Source organism: Antedon mediterranea, chromosome 8 (assembly GCF_964355755.1).
Source record: "Antedon mediterranea chromosome 8, ecAntMedi1.1, whole genome shotgun sequence".
Classification (NCBI taxonomy): Eukaryota; Metazoa; Echinodermata; class Crinoidea; order Comatulida; family Antedonidae; genus Antedon; species Antedon mediterranea.
The window spans coordinates 25,863,925-25,885,727 of record NC_092677.1 but is presented as its reverse complement, the minus strand read 5'-3'; the positions used below and the strand labels follow the sequence as shown (position 1 = coordinate 25,885,727).

The window sequence follows — 21,803 nt, the reverse complement described above, 5'->3', positions numbered from 1 at the left end:
GACATCAACCTCCAATGGTTTTTTTCTTCTCCTTTGAAAATCGAACAAAATGACACATCATAAAAATACTTCCAACTTTTTATTTCTTTCAACTTCAATATACAGCAACCTCAAATGATATTTCAAAAATTTTTACTTTATATTTTCCAAACATCAATTTCCAATGGTTTTTCTTCTTAGAAAATCGACCTACAGAAATCTTTTGAAATCAACTTTCAACCATTCATTTTATAATTGTGAAAATAACTTCAAGCATATAAAAACTGCATTACATATGAACTTTACTTTTATTAATTCCAGAAAGAATAATATATGAAATTGATACACAAATATATGATCTTCCCCTCAGAAAATGAAACTGCAAATTCACTTTAAAATACAAACCAAATAAAGATGCATATTTAAATATTTCTTCTCCTTGGAAAATGGAATTCCAAATTCACTCCCCCACCTCCACACCCTTTTTGACAAATGACATTACTAAAATTACATACATACAATACATAACTACATTAACATAATAGATGCATAACATTTCTTCTTAGAAAATCAACTTCTTTAAAGATATATTTCTTCTCCTTGGAAAATCGAATTCCTAATTAATTTCTCCCTTTAGATTAAAGCACACATACATTAGATGCATTTATTTAACATTTCTTCTCCTTGGAAAATCCACTTCTAAGATATATTTTTTCTCCTTGGAAAATCGGAATCCAAATTCACTTCTCCCTTTTGATAAATGACATTAAAAATTCACACATACAGAACATTACCATAAAATGCGTTCAATATTTCTTCTCCTTAGAAACTCGATTTCCAAGATATATTTTGTAAAATATATTTTTCTCCTTGGAAAATCTAGTTCCATATTCATTTCTTGGACATAAAAAATGCACACATACATACATACTTACATACATAACAACATGAACAATGACAATCTTCTCCTTTTAGATATATGACTTTTAAAATATATGCATAACTAAATAAAGATTATTTTCACTTTAGATAAATTAAAATTGCACACACACATACATTAACATTAGATGCATTTATTTATGTTAAATTACATTAACATATAGATGCATTTATTTAACATTTCTTCTCCATGGAAAATCGACTTCTAAGATATATTTTGTATATATTTTTTCTCCTTGGAAAATCAAATCCCAAATTCACTTCTCATCTCCTTTTAGGTTATATATGACTTTTTAAAATAAACATAACATAAAAATGCATTTATTTTCACTTTAGATAAATAACATTAAAAATGGACACACATAAAAACTTTAACAAAAGATGCATAACCGCATAATAGTAATAATGCAGATTTCTAGGGCACACTTCTCACTAAAGGTGCTCAAGGCGCGTAAAGATGCACCATTCATTTTGATATTTCTTCTCCTTGGAAAATCAAATTCCTTCCTTTAAATAAATGAAAAAATTAAAATTGCATACATACATACATACATTAGATGCATTTATTTAACATTTCTTCTCCTTGGAAAAACGACTTTTTTAAAGATATATTTCTTCTCCTTAGAAAATCTAATTCTAAATTCACTTCTCCCTTTAGATAAAAGACATTAAAAATGTATACATACATTAACATATAAATGCATTTGTTTAACATTTCTTCTCCTTGGAAAATCGACTTCTTTAAAGATATAATTATTTCTTCTCCTTGAAAAATGTTATTCCAAATTCTCTTCTCCCTTTACATAAATTACATTATTAAAAATGCATACATACATTAATAACATATATATGCATTTATTTCTTCTCCTTGGAAAATCAACTTCTTTAAAGATATCCTAAAAATGATGGTGAAATGTAGAGCATACTAATAATAATAATTATATATTTCCTAAAAGTCTTGGCTATAAATAAACTTTTTTGCAGCAATATTAAAAGCCAAATAAAAGAAACATATCAACATGCATGTAATACTTATTACTATACATCATATTTAAGAACATTTTTCCCATTTAAAACAGAATTTTCATTCTCCATGGAAAATCTTCCAAATTTCCTTCAGAAAAATATATTTAAATATAGATAGGCTAAGGCTTGCATTTCTTCTCCACAAAAAGACTGGCACTTCCAATAGAATAAATCTTCTTGGAAAATAAACTTTGTATTAAAAGAAATATATTCATTCACAATTTAATATATTCTTCCTCTTTTCAATATAAAGTGGAAATTTATTATATATTTCCTCCATTTATAAAAATATATTTTAACATAGATAGGATAAGGCTTGCATTTCTTCTCCACACAAGGACTGGCACTTCCAATAGAATAAATCTTTTTGGAAAATAAACTTTGTACATGTATTAAAAGAAATATATTCATCCAAATTTAATATATTCTTCCTCTTTTCAATATAAAGTGGAAATTTATTATATATTTCCTCCATTTATAAAAATATATTTTAACATAGCATTTCTTCTCCACGGAAAGACGTATTCCAAATTTGCATAAAAAATTAATAAAAAAATTAAACCCATTTTCTTCTTGTTAGAAGAACAACTCCTCTCCTTCGTAGAATTCTAATTTTAAAATATGCACAAAAAATATATTTTCTTCAAATCAATATCAAAATATTTCAACATTGCATTTCTTCACAACAGAAAGGTGGATTCCAATTGAAAATAAACTTTAGGCCATTTTTATTAAACATTGAAAATTTTTCTTCTCATTTGAAAAACAACTCCTCCACTAATTTTAAAAAGATGCACAAAAAATATATTTTCGCGACCTCATAATAAAATATTTATCATTTTTTCTCCACAGAAAACGTATTCCAATTTGCATTAAACTCCTTAGAAAAAAACTTTAGGCCATATTAAATTATATTAAATTCATTGAACATATTTCTTATCATTTAAAAAACAACTCCTCCCCTTCAACGTACAATTTCAATTTTAAAAAAGATGCTAAAAAAATATATTTCCTCGACCTCATAATTAAATATTTATCATTTCTTCTCCACAGAAAGATGTATTCCAATTTGCACTAAACTCCTTAGAAAATAAACTTTAGGCCATTATATTAAATTTATTTAACATTTTCTCCTCTTAGAAAAACAACTTCTCCTCTTCATTGTAAAATTTAAATTTTTAAAAAGATGCACAAAAAATATATTTCCTCGACCTCATAATAAAATATTTATCATTTCTTCTCCACAGAAAACGTATTCCAATTTGCATTAAACTCCTTAGAAAAAAACTTTAGGCCATATTAAATTATATTAAATTCATTGAACATATTTCTTATCATTTAAAAAACAACTCCTCCCCTTCAACGTACAATTTCAATTTTTAAAAAGATGCTAAAAAAATATATTTCCTCGACCTCATAATTAAATATTTAGCATTTCTTCTCCACAGAAAGATGTATTCCAATTTGCACTAAACTCCTTAGAAAATAAACTTTAGGCCATTATATTAAATTAGTAGTAGTAGTAGTAGTAGGCCTACATATTTCTTTATTATTAATATTATTAATTAAAGCAGTAGGCCGGCCAGGCATGGCTGGGCTGGGTATTTTTTCTTCACAGGAGACGCTTTTTTTATCATAAATTTTACATAATAATGATAATAAACTTAGGCCCTAGGCACACTAGGGGCCTAGGCCTAGTGTTGCAGCCTCTCTCTTGTCTTCTTCTTGCTGTTGTTGTTTGGCTGGCAGCAGTGAGAGTAAATAAAAAACACTGACAATAATGACATATTTCAGAGTGGAATTATAAAGTATTGACTTTTAAAACCCCTGTACAATTATTTACAGGAAAAAAATCCCCTTCTATATTTCGTGCAATATATATAAATTGCAAAAAATATCTGTAAAAAATTAGAAAACTTGCCAGAAAATTGTATGTCCATGCTTCCTAGTCCACTCCAAATATTGAAATGGCGTGAAATGTTTTGATGTTGTGATGCAACGCCGCGCGATGTAACTAAGCACACAAGAACTGCGTCGCGTCTCAATCGAATTTACGCGCTAATGCTATCGTGTGATTGGTTAAAAGTAGGCGGATTGTAAGTATAGAGAAAAGGAAAAACTTGAAATGTCGCCCTCTCTAGTTTGCTTCCATGACTACATGAAGCAAAATGGCCGAAATTGTTTTGAATTTTACGGTGGAGTTGCGATAAGGGGAAACTTGTTTTCTATTCTTTTTAAAATAAGCAAAACAGAGTCATTGCTTAATTTATTGCATATTTTTGTTCCACAAAATTAATGCCTTGTTGTCAATAAATATTTACAATTTCCCTGCTCTCTGGCTTGTGTATGGTCGGCGGACATTCAGCAGACAGAGCGGGAGAGAGAGAGAGAGATGGGTGGTGGTTGGTGATTTCACCTATCATCAAAGAACAAGTAGGCCTAGCATAAGGGCCTAGGCTACAATATGTCAGATTATCATAAATGATAATTCAATAATTTTGGTAAGATCAAATATGGTACAGTAGGGTAGTGAGTGGCCGAGCGGTTAAGACAGTGGAACCGTAATTACCTAGCCATAACGGATTAGGCCAAGTTGAGCCGCCGACAAGTTGAGCCGCCGCCAGAAAAACGTTATTTTCTATGGAACGCCAAATGCTAACTTTCGCCGGTGCTCTTTCAATTTATGTTAGGGATACCGGCGCCGATAATGATGTACATTCAAACGTTTATATATCATGGTTTTTAGTATATATATTATTAAATATTATAATTAAAGAAATAATTATGAAAATCTGGCTTGTAGATTCCAAAATATAAAACATCACTCAGTCGGCAGAATTGTATGAACTACCCTAGGCCTAGGCCTACTCCATTTTTCGGTAAAATAATTACATAAAATCACGTTTTTTAGTAAAATATTTTGTGTATTAACATTTTAAAATTCAATAAAATATGATATTAAAAGATTAGTAAATAAAAAATAATATTTATTTAACCTCATTCGAAAAATGTTAATACTCTATTAATTAGTCCTGAGAGAGGACAACGTGACTTTACGTGGTAGGCCTACACTGGAGAAAAATTATGAGTGCACTGAATTTTTTAAATTATTAAATATTACTACTTTCCTTTGCTGTGTTAATTGTAATAGGCCTATGTAATTATATATTATTTATTTTCATGACACAATAAACCGAGACCATGGACTTTTATGTACTAGGACACCATCCTAATCACTACGCGAAATGTCGTAAAAGACGCATGCACTGGGCGTTTCATAGAAATCACCGGCGGCTCAACTTGTCGGCGGCCCAACCGGTCATATCCCGCCATAACAACGGCAGGGGTTCGAGGTTCACTCACTCCATGGTTCTGGTGGTAGAACGAGTCTTCTCGGATAAGGACTATAAACCGTATAGTAGGTCCAGTGTACACATCTGGCTTGTGTGCACTTTAAAGAACCTAGTACATCTTTCGAGACGAGTAGGGGGTTACCCCGGTGTATTTTAGTACATCACAGCCACTGATCACCATTGACTGAAGAGGTTACCCAGTATAAATATATATTTCAATTTCAATTTCAGGGTATTAATTATTAATATTATATTATTAATTATAACATTTAAAATCCCAATTTTAACGTACAATTTTAAAAAAGCCAGCCAAGGCAAGGTCTTTCTGGATGTAAGCCTACTGTATGGTCAGTCTGACCACCTTTTTACCTATTTTCAGTAACCACAATAAATTATGGAATAGGCCTAGCCTAGCGTGTTTTGTGTTAAACATTTCTTTGTTTTAATTTCTATCTTTAAAAGAAACCTGGAGCTAAAGATGGAAGAAAACCAAACTATATCTCGAAGTAAACTTGTGGCCAAGATTCTGAAAGACCGAGAAAAGCGACCGGGTCAACGTGACAACGAAACAACTGCTCAGTTCTTATGGAGGAAACTAAGAGAGTCGATTCGAAATACCATCCGTGAAATAACCAAATCCGATGCCAGAGATGTGGAGGTTACACACGGGGTTCACCACCTCAGAAAGATCAACCATGTCAATAAAATTCAACATGTTTTATTTAATCCACAGACACAGGTAAAAATGTGGTAATTAGCCCAAAAGTGGCAAATAATTTCAAGTATATTTATTTTTTTTAATAGAATAATTAAAATATCATATGACACAAAGTTAATTTTCTTTGGTTTTTTTTTTTATCGTTTTGGTAGGAATACTTGATGGTTGATTGTAACGGTATAAACATTTTCCATGCTGATGGACGTGACAAGGATCACCTCGTTCCAGAAGAACCTGTTGATCATCTTATTTATGCGAAAGAAGTAAAACGCTACATTGGCTGGGAAACTGGAGGTCTTCATGTTAGGGTATGGTTCTTTTGGATCTTCATTTGACCAAATATTATAATATATTTTCTTATTTGTTTTGTGCATTAAAAAAAAAAACAATAAATGTCTATACTGTACACCTATACTCTTAGAACTTCGCCACTGATTTTGAGTTGATCTCCGAAGCGAAGTCACCATTCAAAATATTTTGCGGTTTGTACAATCAATGGCAGACGGAGTTTATTACAGCGGGAGAAGGCCATGTGACGGTAAGGACTGTGAATTTCTTTGTTTTAAACTGGTGTAGTTCTTTTAAAACTGCTGATTGGTTTCATTAAAACATATATACTAAATTAAACCGAAAAAATTCCTTTTGTAGTGTTGGAACTTCCGTTATGGAGCGAAATATCTTATTTACCGCAAGATAGCTAAACAAGATCTGACCGTTAAAGATAACTTTACGTTGCTGGCTCTAGAGGACACCGCCAGTCGTACTCAACGCTGCTTCGCTGTTTGTCATACAGGTGTAGCGGTGTTTAATCTTTTTGATGGGATACTGCTGTCGTACAAAAAGGATCTCCATGTTCGTGCCATATCAAGGTAAACAAGATTCGAAACATGTTATTGGTGGAAATTCATTTTGCTTGGCATAATTAAGGCAATAAAACTATTAAAAAAAATACATGAAATTGCGCAAACGATATAGGCGAATGTTAAAAGGCAACTCTCCCAATACCGGACTCTCTGAAAACCAGAAACTCTCCCAATACCAGACTTTTCTTGAAGTCCAAACAGTCCCAAATTCATTTTTACCATTAAAAACACATTCTGAATACCAGACTCTCCGGAATACTAGACATATTTGGCCAGCCCAAAGGTGTTTGGTATTGGGAGAGTTGACTGTACAGTTCAAAGGCCAATGTTAAAATACTGTTATAAAAAGCATAGGCTATCATTATGATCAACAGTTTTCTACTATGATAATATGATAAAATGATATGATAAAATGTATTTTCCTTTTTTCTGCCAGCTTGCTGTTTTTCAACCCGTTGAAATACCTGATAACAGCCGCACGAGACGGTTCTATCAAAGTATGGAATGAGGAGTGGCATCTGCAGCTGGTGTTTGTTGGTCACAGCACTGTAGTGACCGCCTTAGCTGTTTACCCTTATGGCCCTAACATCATGTCTGCTTCAGAAGATTGTACATTAAGAGTATGGAGCCTGGAAACTTGCGATGAAGTGGATTTGTAAGTTGAACAAACTTCTCTAGCAAACATGACATCAAGATTTAAATGGCGGTTATGAACCAACTACTCTTTTCATTTGAAGAGATCTGTCTACACTATCATTCAGACTACTAGTTTGACAAAAAAAGTATGATGTGCCCAAATATGGTAGTGATATGCCAAAATATAGTACTGTAGTAATATATGATATCATCGTGTCCATATATGAATATATCACATTTTTTTGTCACATACAGTTTGATAGTGTAGACAGAGCTTAACAGCAACAAGTGTTTCTTTAGGTCTTATCAGTATAAAGCTCTGTTACACTATCAAACTAGTTTTACAAAAACAAAAGTATGATGTGCCCAAATATGGTAGTGACATGACATCATCATGTCCAAATATGGGCACATCACATTTTTTGTCACATAAAGTTTGATAGTGTAAACAGAGCTTAATACAAAGGTATATTTAACCTAATGTTTCTCTATTGCAGGATAAAAGCAGATGATCCTATAGTAGGTCTTGGAAGTATACTGAAAAATGATTCTTTATATTCGTACTCTGAGCAACAAGTTGACTTGTGGAAGCTAAAACATCTTCACACTCTGTACACAACAATTGGGTAAATTATATAAATTGTTTATTATCGTTTTATTTTATTTTTTTATTTTTATTTATTATTTTATTTTTTTTAATTTTATTTAAATCAACTGACAGAAAAAAAAACCTCCACTAAGAAATTGATATTGAACTATTATTGTAAATGTTTATGCTTTGGTTTTGAAGTAAAGTGTTTGTGGATCACCAACATTGGTCATTTTATTTACATTTAGAAATTAATTAGTAATTTTTATAGTGTCCTATCCTCCAAAGTGTGTATATACTGTACTAATAATTAATACAGTTTAAAAACATTGTTATTTTTTTACAGGAGTAAAGTTGATCATATCAATGTCACAGTTAGTGCAGAGGTATTTATGTCATTATAATCATCATTGTCACTAATACAGTTTGATAATACTTGACAAAGACATGACATTACAATGACATGACCTGACCCTGACATGACAATGAAAAAATGTTCATATTGTGTGTATGATCACAGAGGCATTTATGTCATTATGATAATCCTTTTCACAAATACAACAGTTTGATAATACCTAACAATGACATGACCTTACAATGACATGACATGACCTGACCCTGACATGACAATGAAAAAAATGTTCATATTGTGTGTATGATCACAGAGGCGTGTCATGATAATCCTTTTCACAAATACAACAGTTTGATAACACCTGACAATGACATGACCTCACAATGACATGCAGGACAATGAACAAAATGTTTATGATCACAGAGGCATTTATGTCAATATAATAATCCTCTTCACAAGTACAACAATTTGATAATAGCAGACAATAACATGACCTTACAATGACATGACATGACATGAATAAAAAAAAAGTTCATATTTTCTGTATGATCAAAGAAAAAGTCAGAATATAGTACAATGATTTGGTGTTTTTTCTGTAGGAACTTACTAAGGTGATCTGTATATGTCGTGATGCAACTGTTAGGATTGTAACACCTGGTAGTGGTGATGTCATCACGTCGTTTATAGCATCAAAACAAGATGGTATTACAGATGCGGTCTATGCAGCTAATGAGGGTATTTCTATTTTATGTATAGTACAGTATTGTTAGTCTAATCGTTCGGCCAAAACCAAGCTTATTTGTGTCAAAAACAGTCCTTAATTTCTTAAGCTCTGTCTACACTATCAAACTTTATGTGTCAAAAAAATGTCATATAGCACTACCATATTTGAGCACATCACATTTTTTTGTCAAACCAGGAAAGAGTTAACTCTTCCCTGGTCAAACTAGTTTCATATCATATCATATAGTAACATTTATTTCCTTCATAATATACAAAAATAAATAATATAATACAAAATTCATAACGAGGAGGAAGATAGTTAAAATAATACAATTTTTTTTTTCTCATCTTTAAAATGAATAAAACAATATTATGAAGGAGGCACAATTTCTAAAAAGCAAAAGTTTGATAGTGTATTGTTTGAAGGTTTGCATGGCGAAATCAAATGTTGATATAAAGTTTGCGGTACACCACATATATTAGTTCTGAAAGAACTGTTGAGTTTTTTTACGTTTCGATCAATATGCTTTGATCATCCTCATTCATTCTCACTCCTGAGGACGATCAAAGCATATTGATCGAAAAGTCGAGAAACTCAACAATTCTTTTCAGAACTAACATACGTGGTATACCACAAACTTATATCAACATAGTTTAATAGTGTAGTCTAATCATTTAGTGTAATCATTACGCCAAACACAAGTTTGTTTGTGTCAATAACCGTCCCTAATTTCCTAGAAAAATAGTATATTTATGAATAAAATTGTGTTTATAGGTACAATGTTCGTTAATCTTGGCAACGGCGCCATAGTGAAAGCCGGCACGTCAACCAACCCATGCACAATCCAGGAAGTCTGGAATCCGCATGGAAAAAAGAAAGGAGAATTCCTGAACTGCATCAGTCTGTATGAATATTCTGTGGAATCCAAGATGAGAGATGACGCATGGAAAGGCATCATGAAAACGCTCACCGCTGGTACAGGTAACCAGCTCAACTCGGTGGATCAATCGCTCCTGATTGGTGGAAGGAAAGATGGTTACATTGCTGTTTTAGATTGGATGACGATGAAGGTCAAGTTTAAGATTGATGTAAGACTTATTTATTTTATAAAGATTTATATTATATTTTATAAATCAATCATAAAACATTTATTTACAAAAAATGGTGGCGTCACCTAGAAAGCATGCTTGGGTCAGAGACACAGAATAGACAAAATGAAACAAAAAAAATATATCACAATATACGTACTTATATTTTGTACGTCTAGGCTCACCAAAATGTTAATATTTTCTTGTTTTCTGAACCAGTTTTTTTAGTTAAGCCATCCTACTATGTACAAAGGTTTCAACTTGTTCAAATAAAATGATGTGTTTTCTTTTTGTGAGCAAAATTATAGAACTGATTATATTAAATACACTTTTTCACTGTGTACAGGCACATGGTTCCGGTGGTGTACTCGGTCTAGTGTCAAATCCTGAGAACAACCAGCTCATTTCGGCTGGCCTAGGTAAGCCTAAATATTATTAACGGAACTCCATACCTATGTTATTGGCAGAGGTAGTCTAGATAAGTAGTAAATTTAAATGTCTCTTTTTACTTCATATTAAATGCATTCATCTTCTTTTCAAATTTAACTGAAGTTGTTTTCCTGTCCACAAACAAAAAACATAACAAAAAAACAGAAGAAAGAAAAGAAAATGCAGTAATCAATTAATTTGTTATACTTTATAGATAATGTGATTAAAGTATGGCGAGTGTTCCCGTTTGCAGAGGAAGCATTAGCACCGTTAATGTCCTTTTATTGTGCACATTTGCCGCACCATATGACTGTTATGAAGTCTACCTTGTGTGTGGCATTTCAGGACAATTCATCTGCTACATACAGCGTTGTCCATTACAACCTGAATAACAAGAGTAAGGCTATTTGAATTGTTTTGATAAAGTGTTCTCAGAAGCATCAAATAAAGGTTGTCGGTTTCGAAATCTCTGTTATTGCCATTCATAATACACACATTGCAACATTTATATAGTACTATTTCGTAATGATCAAAGTGCTATGAGTGTTTGTTGATTATTAAAATTATCTAGACTCTGAGCAGGAAATAGGCTAACCAAAGACAACCCATTAATGACAAAAAAAAAACAACAAAGATGATTCAAACACCACTGCACTGTTTTCCTGCAATTTAAGGCGCAAGGCCCACCTAGATAGGTGGCATAGTGGTGTTTTGTGTCTATGCCTACCTACAACCTACAGTCTCTATCAGAAAAAATATGTTTTAATAGCTTTCTTAAATGTGGCGATAGAGTCAGCCGAACGGATATTGCAAGGTAGGTTGTAAGGTACAGCATAAGAAGAAGTCTGGCGATGTGAGTTTATAACTGAGTTGATTGGTGCAAAATTTATATTTTTCTAGGCCGATACGATCATAGCCCTGATGATGATCATATTGACATGATAACAGGCATCAGTTGCTGCCCAAGAATGAGGCTGTTTGCGTCTTCCAGCCTAGATAGTACTATTAGAATCTGGGATCAGAGAAACAGACTCGTAAGGTAAAGATTTTTATAATAATTCTTTTTTTAGCGTTTTGTCCACAAACACTGTATGAGGTTGTAAAGAAACTTCATATAGCAAGTGTAGAGCTCTGTCTACACTATCACACTAGTGTGATTTGCCCAAATATGGTAGTGATATGACATCATTATGTCCATATATGGGCACACCACATTTTTTGTCACATAAAGTTTTATATTGTAGACAGAGGTTTAGAATAACTGTCAATCCAATAAGTCTTTGACAGAAATTCTTGTTTTTATTTTTCAGAATTGTACGGCTGAATGCTGAACCGCTAAGCTTGAATTTCTTCAGTGAAAAAGCAGACCTTATGATAGGGATTGGAAAACACATGCATAGGATGGACCACAGTGCATGTGAGCTTTCTTTTAAAGCTCTGTCTACACTATCAAACTTGATGTGACAAAAAAAATGTGACACTTTTTTTTGTCAAACTAGTTTATTGGTCTAGACAGATCTTAAGAATTCTACTTTTCGTCTATATTAATTATTTTACAATGTAGTTTGATTTATTATTATTATCATTAACACTAATCTTAATTTTAGTTTTACCAAGAAACTACTTGTTCAAAATGGTATCCATGCGATTTCCTACCATGGCAACAGAACCAGTAATTCCATATGACGAGGATATCTTGGAAACTTTGAATCCAATGGATAAAAAAAGATTGAAATCTGCTCATTCGTCACTCTTTCGGTGAGTCATTTACAGCGTTTATGTTACCACTTTTCTAGTGTTCGTTCATGCATGTCAAACTAAAATTTCCATAGGAAACAACTGTAATCAGACACTCTTTTAGCGTCTTGTTAGTTGGAAACATGGAAATCTTTTGTTTCAGGAACAGTATACACTGAGAAACATTATTCCTTTAAGCTCTGTCTAAACTATCAAACTAGTTTGACAAAAGAGTGTGATGTGCTCTAATGTGGTAGTGATATGCCCAAATATGGTAGTGATATGACATCATCATGTCCATATATGGGCACATGACATTTTTTTGTCATATAAAGTTTGATAGTGTAGACAGAGCTTTATATAAAGTACCATCTTCTTCCATTTACCGATTTAGATTTGAAAGTTTTGTTGACATTCTTACTGAAGAAGAAAGTGAAGGAATTGTAAAGGAAAGGGAAGAAAAACAAAAGGTAAACAAATGTTGTATAAAGTATTTTATTCTTTTATTGGCCATATAACAAGTTAGATATACTTATTCTTCCTCCCTAGTGAGCTCTAGGTTCAAATATCTACATGCCCTTTGACCTTCCCAAACTAAAACTTACTCTTGTAAACTATAATGTTGACAGGTTTTAGACTAAAAGCTCTGTCCACACTATCAAACTAGTTTGACAAAAAATTGTGATGTGCCCAAATATGGTAGTGATATGAAATCATCATGTCCATATATGGGCAAATCACATTTTGTGTCTGATAAAGTTTGATAGTGTAGACAGAGCTATCAATTACGATTTAAACGTGACTAAATTATAATTGTTTTTCTCAAAGGCGTATTCCGTTCTAGCTGCGAGGGATATTGAATTAAAGAAGATTCGTGATGGAGAGTTAGGTAGCAAAAAGAAACCAGCACCTCCGCCAGGAACCAAAGAAAGGGCATTCCATAGATACTGGCAAATAATACACAATGAAAACAATGCGGAGAAAGTGCCTGAGGAAGATAACTTTAGCCCGGATAGGGTAAAAAAACGGCAACAACCAGAGACAATGTGGGATGCAGGTAGCGTAGTCGTAATGCTTAGTATTTTTAGTTGAATGTAATGTGCCCATATATGGACATAATGATGTCATATCACTACCATATATCCTACAAAGAATAAGAAAATAAAATCAGTCCAAGTGAAATTGAATTTTAAGTGTTTCTGATTTCTAAAATTAGAATTTGAACAATCTGGGTTTTGGACGATTAAATGATCTAGAAGGTAGACTAAAAATATCCAATTTATCCAAAGCAAAATTGTAACTTAATTTGATATGTTTCTCATTTAAAATTAGAATTTGAACAATCGGGGTTTTTCCCACATCATTCCACTTGCAAAGCACCTCCAGAGTCCAATGACGGACCCGAGTCAGCTTCAAAGAGAGAAACGCCATTCCCAATTCATCCAATGGGATTTATTCCTAACTCTGTACTGGTACGGCTATTGTGGCCTAAAGAGGTAACGCAGAAGGTGGCGGAACAGAGGTACAGGCCACCAGCATTGACCGAAGAGCAACTTGCAGAAATTGAAAGTAAAAAAAGAGTAAGCAAACCGCTTTTTAATCTAAATATTTATCATAAATTTGACAATGAGATTGTTGCTCCAAATATAGGAATGTGTTTATAACCAATAGTAGACTTATAACCCCAGGGTGGGCTTAAACTTGATTCATTTTTAGATGCTTCAGATGTTTATTTTTCAATTCAAGTATTTTTCTAGACTGAGATTGTTTCTCCAAATAAATATGTTTATAACCAATAGTACTGTAGGTTTTTACCCCCAGGGTGGGCTTAACTTCGATACATTATTAGATGCTTGAGAAGTTTATTTTTTAATTCAAATATTTTTCTATTATTTCAGTCTGAAAGTGAAGAGGTATACACACATTTCTTGTTGAAAATAAATGTTGTTGCATGTGTTGTAAACTTGTATAATTTGTTGCAATGATTATTTTATATAAATGTTGAAATAAATTAGGAAATTCCTAAGTCTGTTTAGTTGGCTCATTTCAGCTACAGTTGGCTACATAATATACATACTAATGTTATTTAATATTGCATACAGTCAACTCTCTGAAAGTCAGACCTCCAGCTGGAAACTCGATCAAAGCCAGACCTCCATTTGGAAACTCTCTCAAAGCCAGACCTCCATTTAGAAACTCTCTCAAAGTCCGACTTCCATTTGGAAACTCTCTCAAAGCCAGACCTCCATCTGAAAACTCTCTCATAGCCAGACCTCCATTTGGAAACTCTCTCAAAGCCAGACCTCCATTTGGAAACTCTCTCAAAGTCAGACTTCCATTTGGAAACTCTCTCAAAGCCAGACCTCCATTTGGAAACTCTCTCAAAGTCCGACTTCCATTTGGAAACTCTCTCAAAGCCAGACCTCCATCTGGAAACTCTCTCATAGCCAGACCTCTATTTGGAAACTCTCTCATAGCCAGACCTCCATCTGGAAACTCTCTCAAAGCCAGACCTCCATTTGGAAACTCTCTCAAAGTCCGACTTCCATTTGGAAACTCTCTCAAAGCCAGACCTCCATCTGGAAACTCTCTCATAGCCAGACCTCTATTTGGAAACTCTCTCATAGCCAGACCTCCATCTGGAAACTCTCTCAAAGTCCGACTTCCATTTGGAAACTCTCTCAAAGCCAGACCTCCATCTGGAAACTCTCTCAAAGCCAGACCTCCATTTGGAAACTCTCTCAAAGTCAGACCTCCATTTGGAAACTCTCTCAAAGCCAGACCTCCATTAGGAAACTCTCTCAAAGCCAGACCTCCATTTGGAAACTCTCTCAAAGCCAAAACTCCATTTGGAAAACTCCCTCCTAAACCTAGAATTTTTATAAGATGTCAAATGTCACAATTTCTTTCCTATTATTTATAATTCATTCGGACATTGGCTAGCCCAAGGGATTCATTCGGACATTGGCTAGCCCAAGGGATTCATTCGGACATTGACTAGCCCAAGGGATTCATTCGGACATTGGCTAGCCCAAGGGATTCATTCGGACATTGACTAGCCCAAGGGTGTCCGATTCAGGAGAGTTGACTGTACCTTATTTTTTTGTATTGGTTGTATATACTGCATGTTGTTATAAAAATTAATGTACAGTAATCATTCAATAATTGGTATGTTATTCAACTATTTTATTTTTATGTTAAATGAATAATTATTTTTTATCAAAAAATGTTATTCTGTTCTGTTATAGAAAATGTGCATGTTCTGTTATTAATCATATGTTAATTGCCAATTGTTATTTTCATCTTAAAGTTGTTATTGTTATTTTTTCTTTTAAACTAACATTTCTTTTTTATCCTACTAAAGTCTAAAAAAGTAGTGCATATTGATATTGATAAAAAAAATATAAAGCACGCACAGAAGCCAGACGAGATAAAGGTTGAACCACCAAAACAAAAATTGTCTCAAGAATTCAAGAAAAGTATTAGTTATACCTCACCAGTGAAAACTACCTCCCATAAATTGCCAGAAAATTTGGTAAAATTTTAATTGAAAATGATCAACCTACGCAAAAACAAATTTCATATTGCTTCTGTCATTGCTTTTAAATTTTAATTGTTTTCATTTATGCTTTCATTATTTGAATTGCAATATTATCAAATTAAAATGCACTGTATATTCTTGTCTGAGGCAAAGACAAACCATGAGTTAGTTGGGTCCTTGTTTGTGCCCCAGAAGAATAAATGGCAGTTAAAATAGCACTCATTGGAACCTGTGAGGTGATGACTGCCACAGTAATTTGCACTTCATAAAGATACTTGAGTATCGCAACAGCAACCAACCAACCAACCAAATCATAGCTTCATCTTTTGTTGTTCAGGAATACATGCTTGTAATGTTATACCAATCCTGGGATCTTGTGTTCTAGGATTTTCATGGCAAAAAATCAATATTTAAGCATCATACCTTATAGCATGGGTTTAGTACTTTTGGGCGTAAAAATAAGTTATTACCGTTCTTGATTTTACCAGGAAGTTGAAATCAAATATTTTCACCATCCTGGTTTTACACTTAATAACATTATTCATCACATTAGATATTCTCATTATGTTTATTATGTTTATATTATTAATTAATATTTTTTTGTTCATAATTTAGATGCATCATCATCAAACAATTATCAACATGAAATGAATCATTTTGTGATTATCATTGTATTCTTTTTGAAGAGGAAAATTAATATTAATTGCCAATATGAATATTCATTAGTGTTATAAATATTCATTGTTTATCTCATGAATTATTCATTTTGCATCATGCAGTCATCAACATGGGATTAATCATTTTGTGATTATCATTAATGTATTCTTTGTGAAGAGGAAAATTATTATTCATTATTCAAAATATTCATTGATGTTCAAAATATTCATTGATGTTCAAAATATTCATTGATGTTATAAATATTCATTGATGTTATAAATATTCATTGATGTTATAAATATTCATTGATGTTATAAATATTCATGATGTTATAACTATTCATTGATGTTATAAATATTCATTAATGTTATAAATATTCATTGATGTTATAAATATTCATTGATTTATCTCATTATTATTCATTTTGTTGCTCTTTTCAGCGTGTTTTTGTATGGGATGAAGAGGACGAGGTATGGTTTATATTTTAAATTATTGATTTAATATTGTAACTTTAGTACCCAATTGAAAGTTATATACCTATCATACTATTGTCTCATAAATTATTAATTTATTTCTTAATTTTTCGTAGTCAACCAAGGAACCAGTTGTGACTCCAGAGGTCAAAGAGGTCGAACAACCAGCTCATTCCAGTTTCTTTGATCAGTTTGATATTGACATTACAAAGAGTACAATAGCAAAGGAAATTGAGGATGATCAGTCCGATTTCACCCCTCCACCAACCCCACCCGCAGCTCCACCTCCTGAGCCTGTTGTCGAGAACGTGCCTCCACCCAGACCTAGGGAAATCAAACCAATGAAAAAGATTGAGGAATTTATCCCTCCGAAACCAAAAACACCATCACCACCTCCGTTACCGACACCGTCGCCACCGAGACCCCCGACACCACTACCAGATTTTTTCACTCAATTCAAAGGATCAGATTGGTTTGAGAAGTACTTCCCAGATGCTAACGTTAATGTAAGTAATTACTAAATTCTTGTCATTTAAAAAAAATGCAGCTCATTCATAGTGTAGAATATACCGTTGTACAACCTGCAGTATGCATACAAATTGTATGAAAAATTTTGCTTTCGATAAACCAATTATCAAGTACTCACGTGCTACGTTTCAGCTATTTTCAATAGCCTTAATTACGCAAATGACTCTGTGATGACCTGTCATTTGTCATGGCTCTGTGATTCACGCCATCACTCGTCTGATGTTCAGCTTTCTGCTGGTGTCTCCTTCTGGATGCTCGGGTGTCCCTTTTGGTCTTATCATCATAGATGTGGCTCAGCTCATGTCCTACAAATTGTTGCCAAATATACTTGACAGTAAATAACATAAGCCTTTTTTTATAGTCATTTCCAAAGCCGTGGACCATTGTCAATTTTGTTACAATGCTTTTGAAACTGGTAAAGATAGCCGACTTTGGGATGAAGAGTCCAATTACAGAAGCGATTGCGGTGCTGAACCAGCAAGAGCAGCTGTCAAACTCGCGAGCTGTGTACGAGACGATGATAAGCACTTTAAACAAGAACAATGGACCATCTTGTAGTGATGAAGAACAAAAGGTAAAGCTCAGTCTACACTATCAAACTAGTTTGACAAAAAAAATGTTAAGTGCCCAAATATGGTAGTGATATGACATCATGTTTTATGAGCACATCACATTTTTTTGTTACATAAAGTTTGATAGTGTGGACAGAGCTTTTCAGTAGAACCCTTCATTTGGGACAACCTTATTTTGGGGATACACCTGCCTGTGTAATGAACAAGGGGAAATATATGTTTAAAAACTATGGTCTAGCCCTATTCAGGAGACATCCTTATTAAGGAACACTTTGTTGGGTCCTGGTGGTGTAACCTTAAATATGGTTCTACTGTACTATAAGGGGAACACCTTTATTAAAGAGGACAAACTTAAGGAGACACTTTCCTGTGAAACAAGGGGAAATATATGTTTTAACACTATGGTCAAGCCCTATTCAGGAGAACACTTTGTTGGGTCATGGTTGGATGGTTTTCCCTTAACTTTAAACTCAATGCAACAGAGCTGATAAGTCTAATGATAGTTGAAAAGCATAGCAGCAGAGATTCATCACAAGGTACACTAATAAACATCACTCACTGGTGAGAATGGGTGACATAGATGGAAAGAGGCCCTATTTTTACTTCTCAAGAGAGAGAGAGAGAGAAGTGTCGTTTTGATCCACCATGTAGTATCTGTTTAAAAATTAACATTGAATGTGTTTTTATTTTGTAATGTTTAGATGTTTATTGTTAGTGGTCTAAAGTTGTTATGTGCTATGGGCATTTATGAGCAAGATTTCATCATTGAGGCAATGGTACAGTTTTTGGATGGTGATCGCCAAGTTAGGTAAATTTACAACAACAAAAAAAAATTTTTATTTTGAAATAAAACTCAGCAAATGCAGAATACTATATAGTCAGATATTGTGTTGATTTTATTGTTTAAAATATTTTATTTAAATGTGTTTTTCTTTATCAATTATTTCTACAGAGAACTGGTTCATGACATGTTGATCCTGATTGGTCTACAAGACACGCATAATTATTTCTTCCGAGAACTCGATAGTTGGGACGTCTGGAACTTAGATGACGATAACCGAAAGAAGGAGTTAATAGTTATGTGCAAAATGTGGGTGGTGAAATGGACCACGCTGTTCAAGGTAAACAGGTCATTTATATTTAAACTCTATCTACACTATCAAACTAGTTTGACAAAAAAGGTGTGGTGTGCCTAAATATGGTAGTGATATTTCCAAATATGGTACTGATATGACATCATGATGTCCATATATGGGCACATCACATTTTTTTTTGTCACCTAAGGATTGATAGTGTAGACAGAGCTTTGAAGTTATCACTAAATCCAGATTAGTTATAAGTGTTCTACTATCTCAATATGAGGTATGTTAATAAAAAATACTCATTTCTGATAAAGGTGGTGTGAAAACTGCAACTCAACCATTTAAGACTTTCTTTATGTCCATATAATTTTTATTGACCAACTCAAATTGTAGTCGCCAACTTTCACCCCAACTTAAAGTTTCAATACACTATTATACTTGTATTTGTTATCTTTTATTTTATGTCTTGGTATAGAACCATTTAAAAAAAACACTGGATAATCTTAAGAAAGGTAAAGTATCCGGCAAAATTCAGAGACGGCCAGGAGGACGTACATCTGGAGACAACAGCAGTGGTTGGCCAACTCCAACAACATCACCAACGAAGAGCATCTTAAAGAAAGGCCAAAAGGTATAATACATTATTTTGTATATACTAAAGCTCTGTCTACACTATGAAACTTTATATGAAAATGTGATGTCATAGGACTACCATATTTAAGCATATCATTACCATCTTTCACATCACACGTTTTTTCAAACTAGTTTCATAGTGTCGACAGAGCTTAAGGTAATGTTTTATTGGTACACCGATGTCAATGTTTTACCTTTTTTTCATCTTTTAGATGGATGGTTCAAGTCCACAGTCTCTGGGGTCCGCAGCTAAAGATAACAGCAGCCCAAATGAAAGTCCTGATGATTCAAAACCAATAACAGGTATGACAGAAATGAATTTTCTTTCTCGTTTAAACCATTTATTTACTACATTTTAGTATTAAAAGCAGCAACAATAAAGGTAAAGGTATTAATACTGGTCCTTGAGCTTAACTGGAAACTATGAGGAAATTCGGATTAGGCCCTCCACGGACCCACAGTATTTTAATGTGGAGAACCTTTTTACTGATTATTAAATTTGTTGTTGTTATTTGGGTAACCTTGCCTCATTTGAATTCTGACTATTCGCAAAGTTTACTATGATTTTTTAAAATTTGCATAGTGACCTTTGACATGGCGCCAGATGGCTCGGCCATTGACAATATTGAGCCGATCGAAGTGATCAACTACTTTGTAGAGATGGAAATAGAAAAACAGTTAGAACAGCTGAGGCAGCAGCAACTAGCACAAGCTGCACAGAAAACAGATGATCACAAGAACACTGTACTTGTACTGCCAAAGATTAGAAGGTATGACATCTTATTGGTTTAGAAATCGATGACATCACAGTAACATGTGACCCCCTTTCTTTTCAAAAGAATTTTAAATCTGAAAAACATTTAATTTTTTTAGGATAAAAGAGTGGTGGTTTATTGCAAACAATTTGTTTAGGCTTTTCGGAATAAACCGTTATGGTTGACCCATGAGTATTCAACTAACCATGAATATCTTCTAAAACTCTGTCTATACTATAAAACTTGTTTGACAAAAAAAGTGTGATGTGCCTAAATATGGCAGTGATATGCCTTATATGGTAGTGATATGACATTATCATGTCCATATATGGGCACATCACATTTTTTTTATGTTTGATAGTGTAGACAGAGCTTAAGAAATGGTATCACATGTGATGTCACTCTGTTTTGTACTCTATCTGCTTTGTACTGCTTGGGGTATCAGTTCAAAGCATTTAACTGAGCTGACGAGCAGCCTGGTCTGTGTTCTAGCGGAATTCATGTTAATATCACATTTCTTCGATCGAGAGGTTAGTATGTAAATTAAAAATGTATACATAAAATTAAGTCATACTAAACAAGTTGAGTATTGTCTCTCGTAAACTTTATACCACCACCAGAAATAGTTTATCAGTATTTTTGTCAGAATCTAGGTAAAAATGTATGTGTAGTTGCAGTTTATCATCGAATTGTTAATTCTCAACTTTAACCATCATTCCTAGTCCACTTAACTTTATAATGTGTCCACGTGTTTTGTAAACCAACTCAACAAATTCGTGTATCTAGCTCTAGTTGGCCCATGACCTAGAGGATCATAGGGGCATAGCAGATGAGATACCGTGCACCAAGTCCTTCCATAAAGGAATTAGTAGTAGTACTCATCATGATGTGATACACAGGCATAAGCCATATCTCCCAGTGGTGCCTATCTCCTCTCTAGGGTTTGCCGGGTTTTGCTGGATGGCCGTCGTTGGTTCTCTTGAACTGATACCCTTGTAGTTGGTTTGTGTTTTTAGTATCAACTGGGTGTCCAACCAACCTCCACACCATCCTCCTAAAGGAGTGTATAAAGTAGTCCATATTTAGTATGTTATTATATGATTTTCTTTTATTTGAAAAATTAGTGGAT

General features: G+C 33.4%; 1 protein-coding gene across 3 annotated transcripts in view; it reads left to right on the top strand.

Annotated features, from left to right (window-relative positions):
- Positions 1-21,803, top strand: part of LOC140056147 (WD repeat-containing protein 97-like) — a 29,747-nt gene that overhangs the window by 2,462 nt on the left and 5,482 nt on the right. The window contains exons 1-27 of one of the 3 annotated variants that reach the window (XM_072101422.1): positions 4,137-4,445; positions 5,760-6,036; positions 6,168-6,323; positions 6,437-6,553; positions 6,664-6,884; positions 7,315-7,533; positions 8,012-8,140; positions 8,450-8,489; positions 9,055-9,190; positions 9,954-10,267; positions 10,614-10,686; positions 10,911-11,093; positions 11,597-11,735; positions 12,007-12,113; positions 12,304-12,454; positions 12,828-12,903; positions 13,262-13,490; positions 13,766-14,013; positions 14,332-14,346; positions 17,072-17,101; positions 17,221-17,610; positions 17,994-18,206; positions 18,906-19,012; positions 19,157-19,325; positions 19,762-19,917; positions 20,132-20,222; positions 20,503-20,689. In XM_072101422.1, coding sequence (XP_071957523.1) covers positions 5,776-6,036; positions 6,168-6,323; positions 6,437-6,553; positions 6,664-6,884; positions 7,315-7,533; positions 8,012-8,140; positions 8,450-8,489; positions 9,055-9,190; positions 9,954-10,267; positions 10,614-10,686; positions 10,911-11,093; positions 11,597-11,735; positions 12,007-12,113; positions 12,304-12,454; positions 12,828-12,903; positions 13,262-13,490; positions 13,766-14,013; positions 14,332-14,346; positions 17,072-17,101; positions 17,221-17,610; positions 17,994-18,206; positions 18,906-19,012; positions 19,157-19,325; positions 19,762-19,917; positions 20,132-20,222; positions 20,503-20,689 — 4,157 coding nt within the window. In that variant the 5' untranslated portion in view covers positions 4,137-4,445; positions 5,760-5,775. Of the gene's footprint in view, positions 1-4,136; positions 4,446-5,759; positions 6,037-6,167; positions 6,324-6,436; positions 6,554-6,663; positions 6,885-7,314; positions 7,534-8,011; positions 8,141-8,449; positions 8,490-9,054; positions 9,191-9,953; positions 10,268-10,613; positions 10,687-10,910; positions 11,094-11,596; positions 11,736-12,006; positions 12,114-12,303; positions 12,455-12,827; positions 12,904-13,261; positions 13,491-13,765; positions 14,014-14,331; positions 14,347-17,071; positions 17,102-17,220; positions 17,611-17,993; positions 18,207-18,905; positions 19,013-19,156; positions 19,326-19,761; positions 19,918-20,131; positions 20,223-20,502; positions 20,690-21,803 lie in introns of those variants that run through there. The other 2 variants (XM_072101423.1, XM_072101424.1) reach the window with 2 other exon arrangements.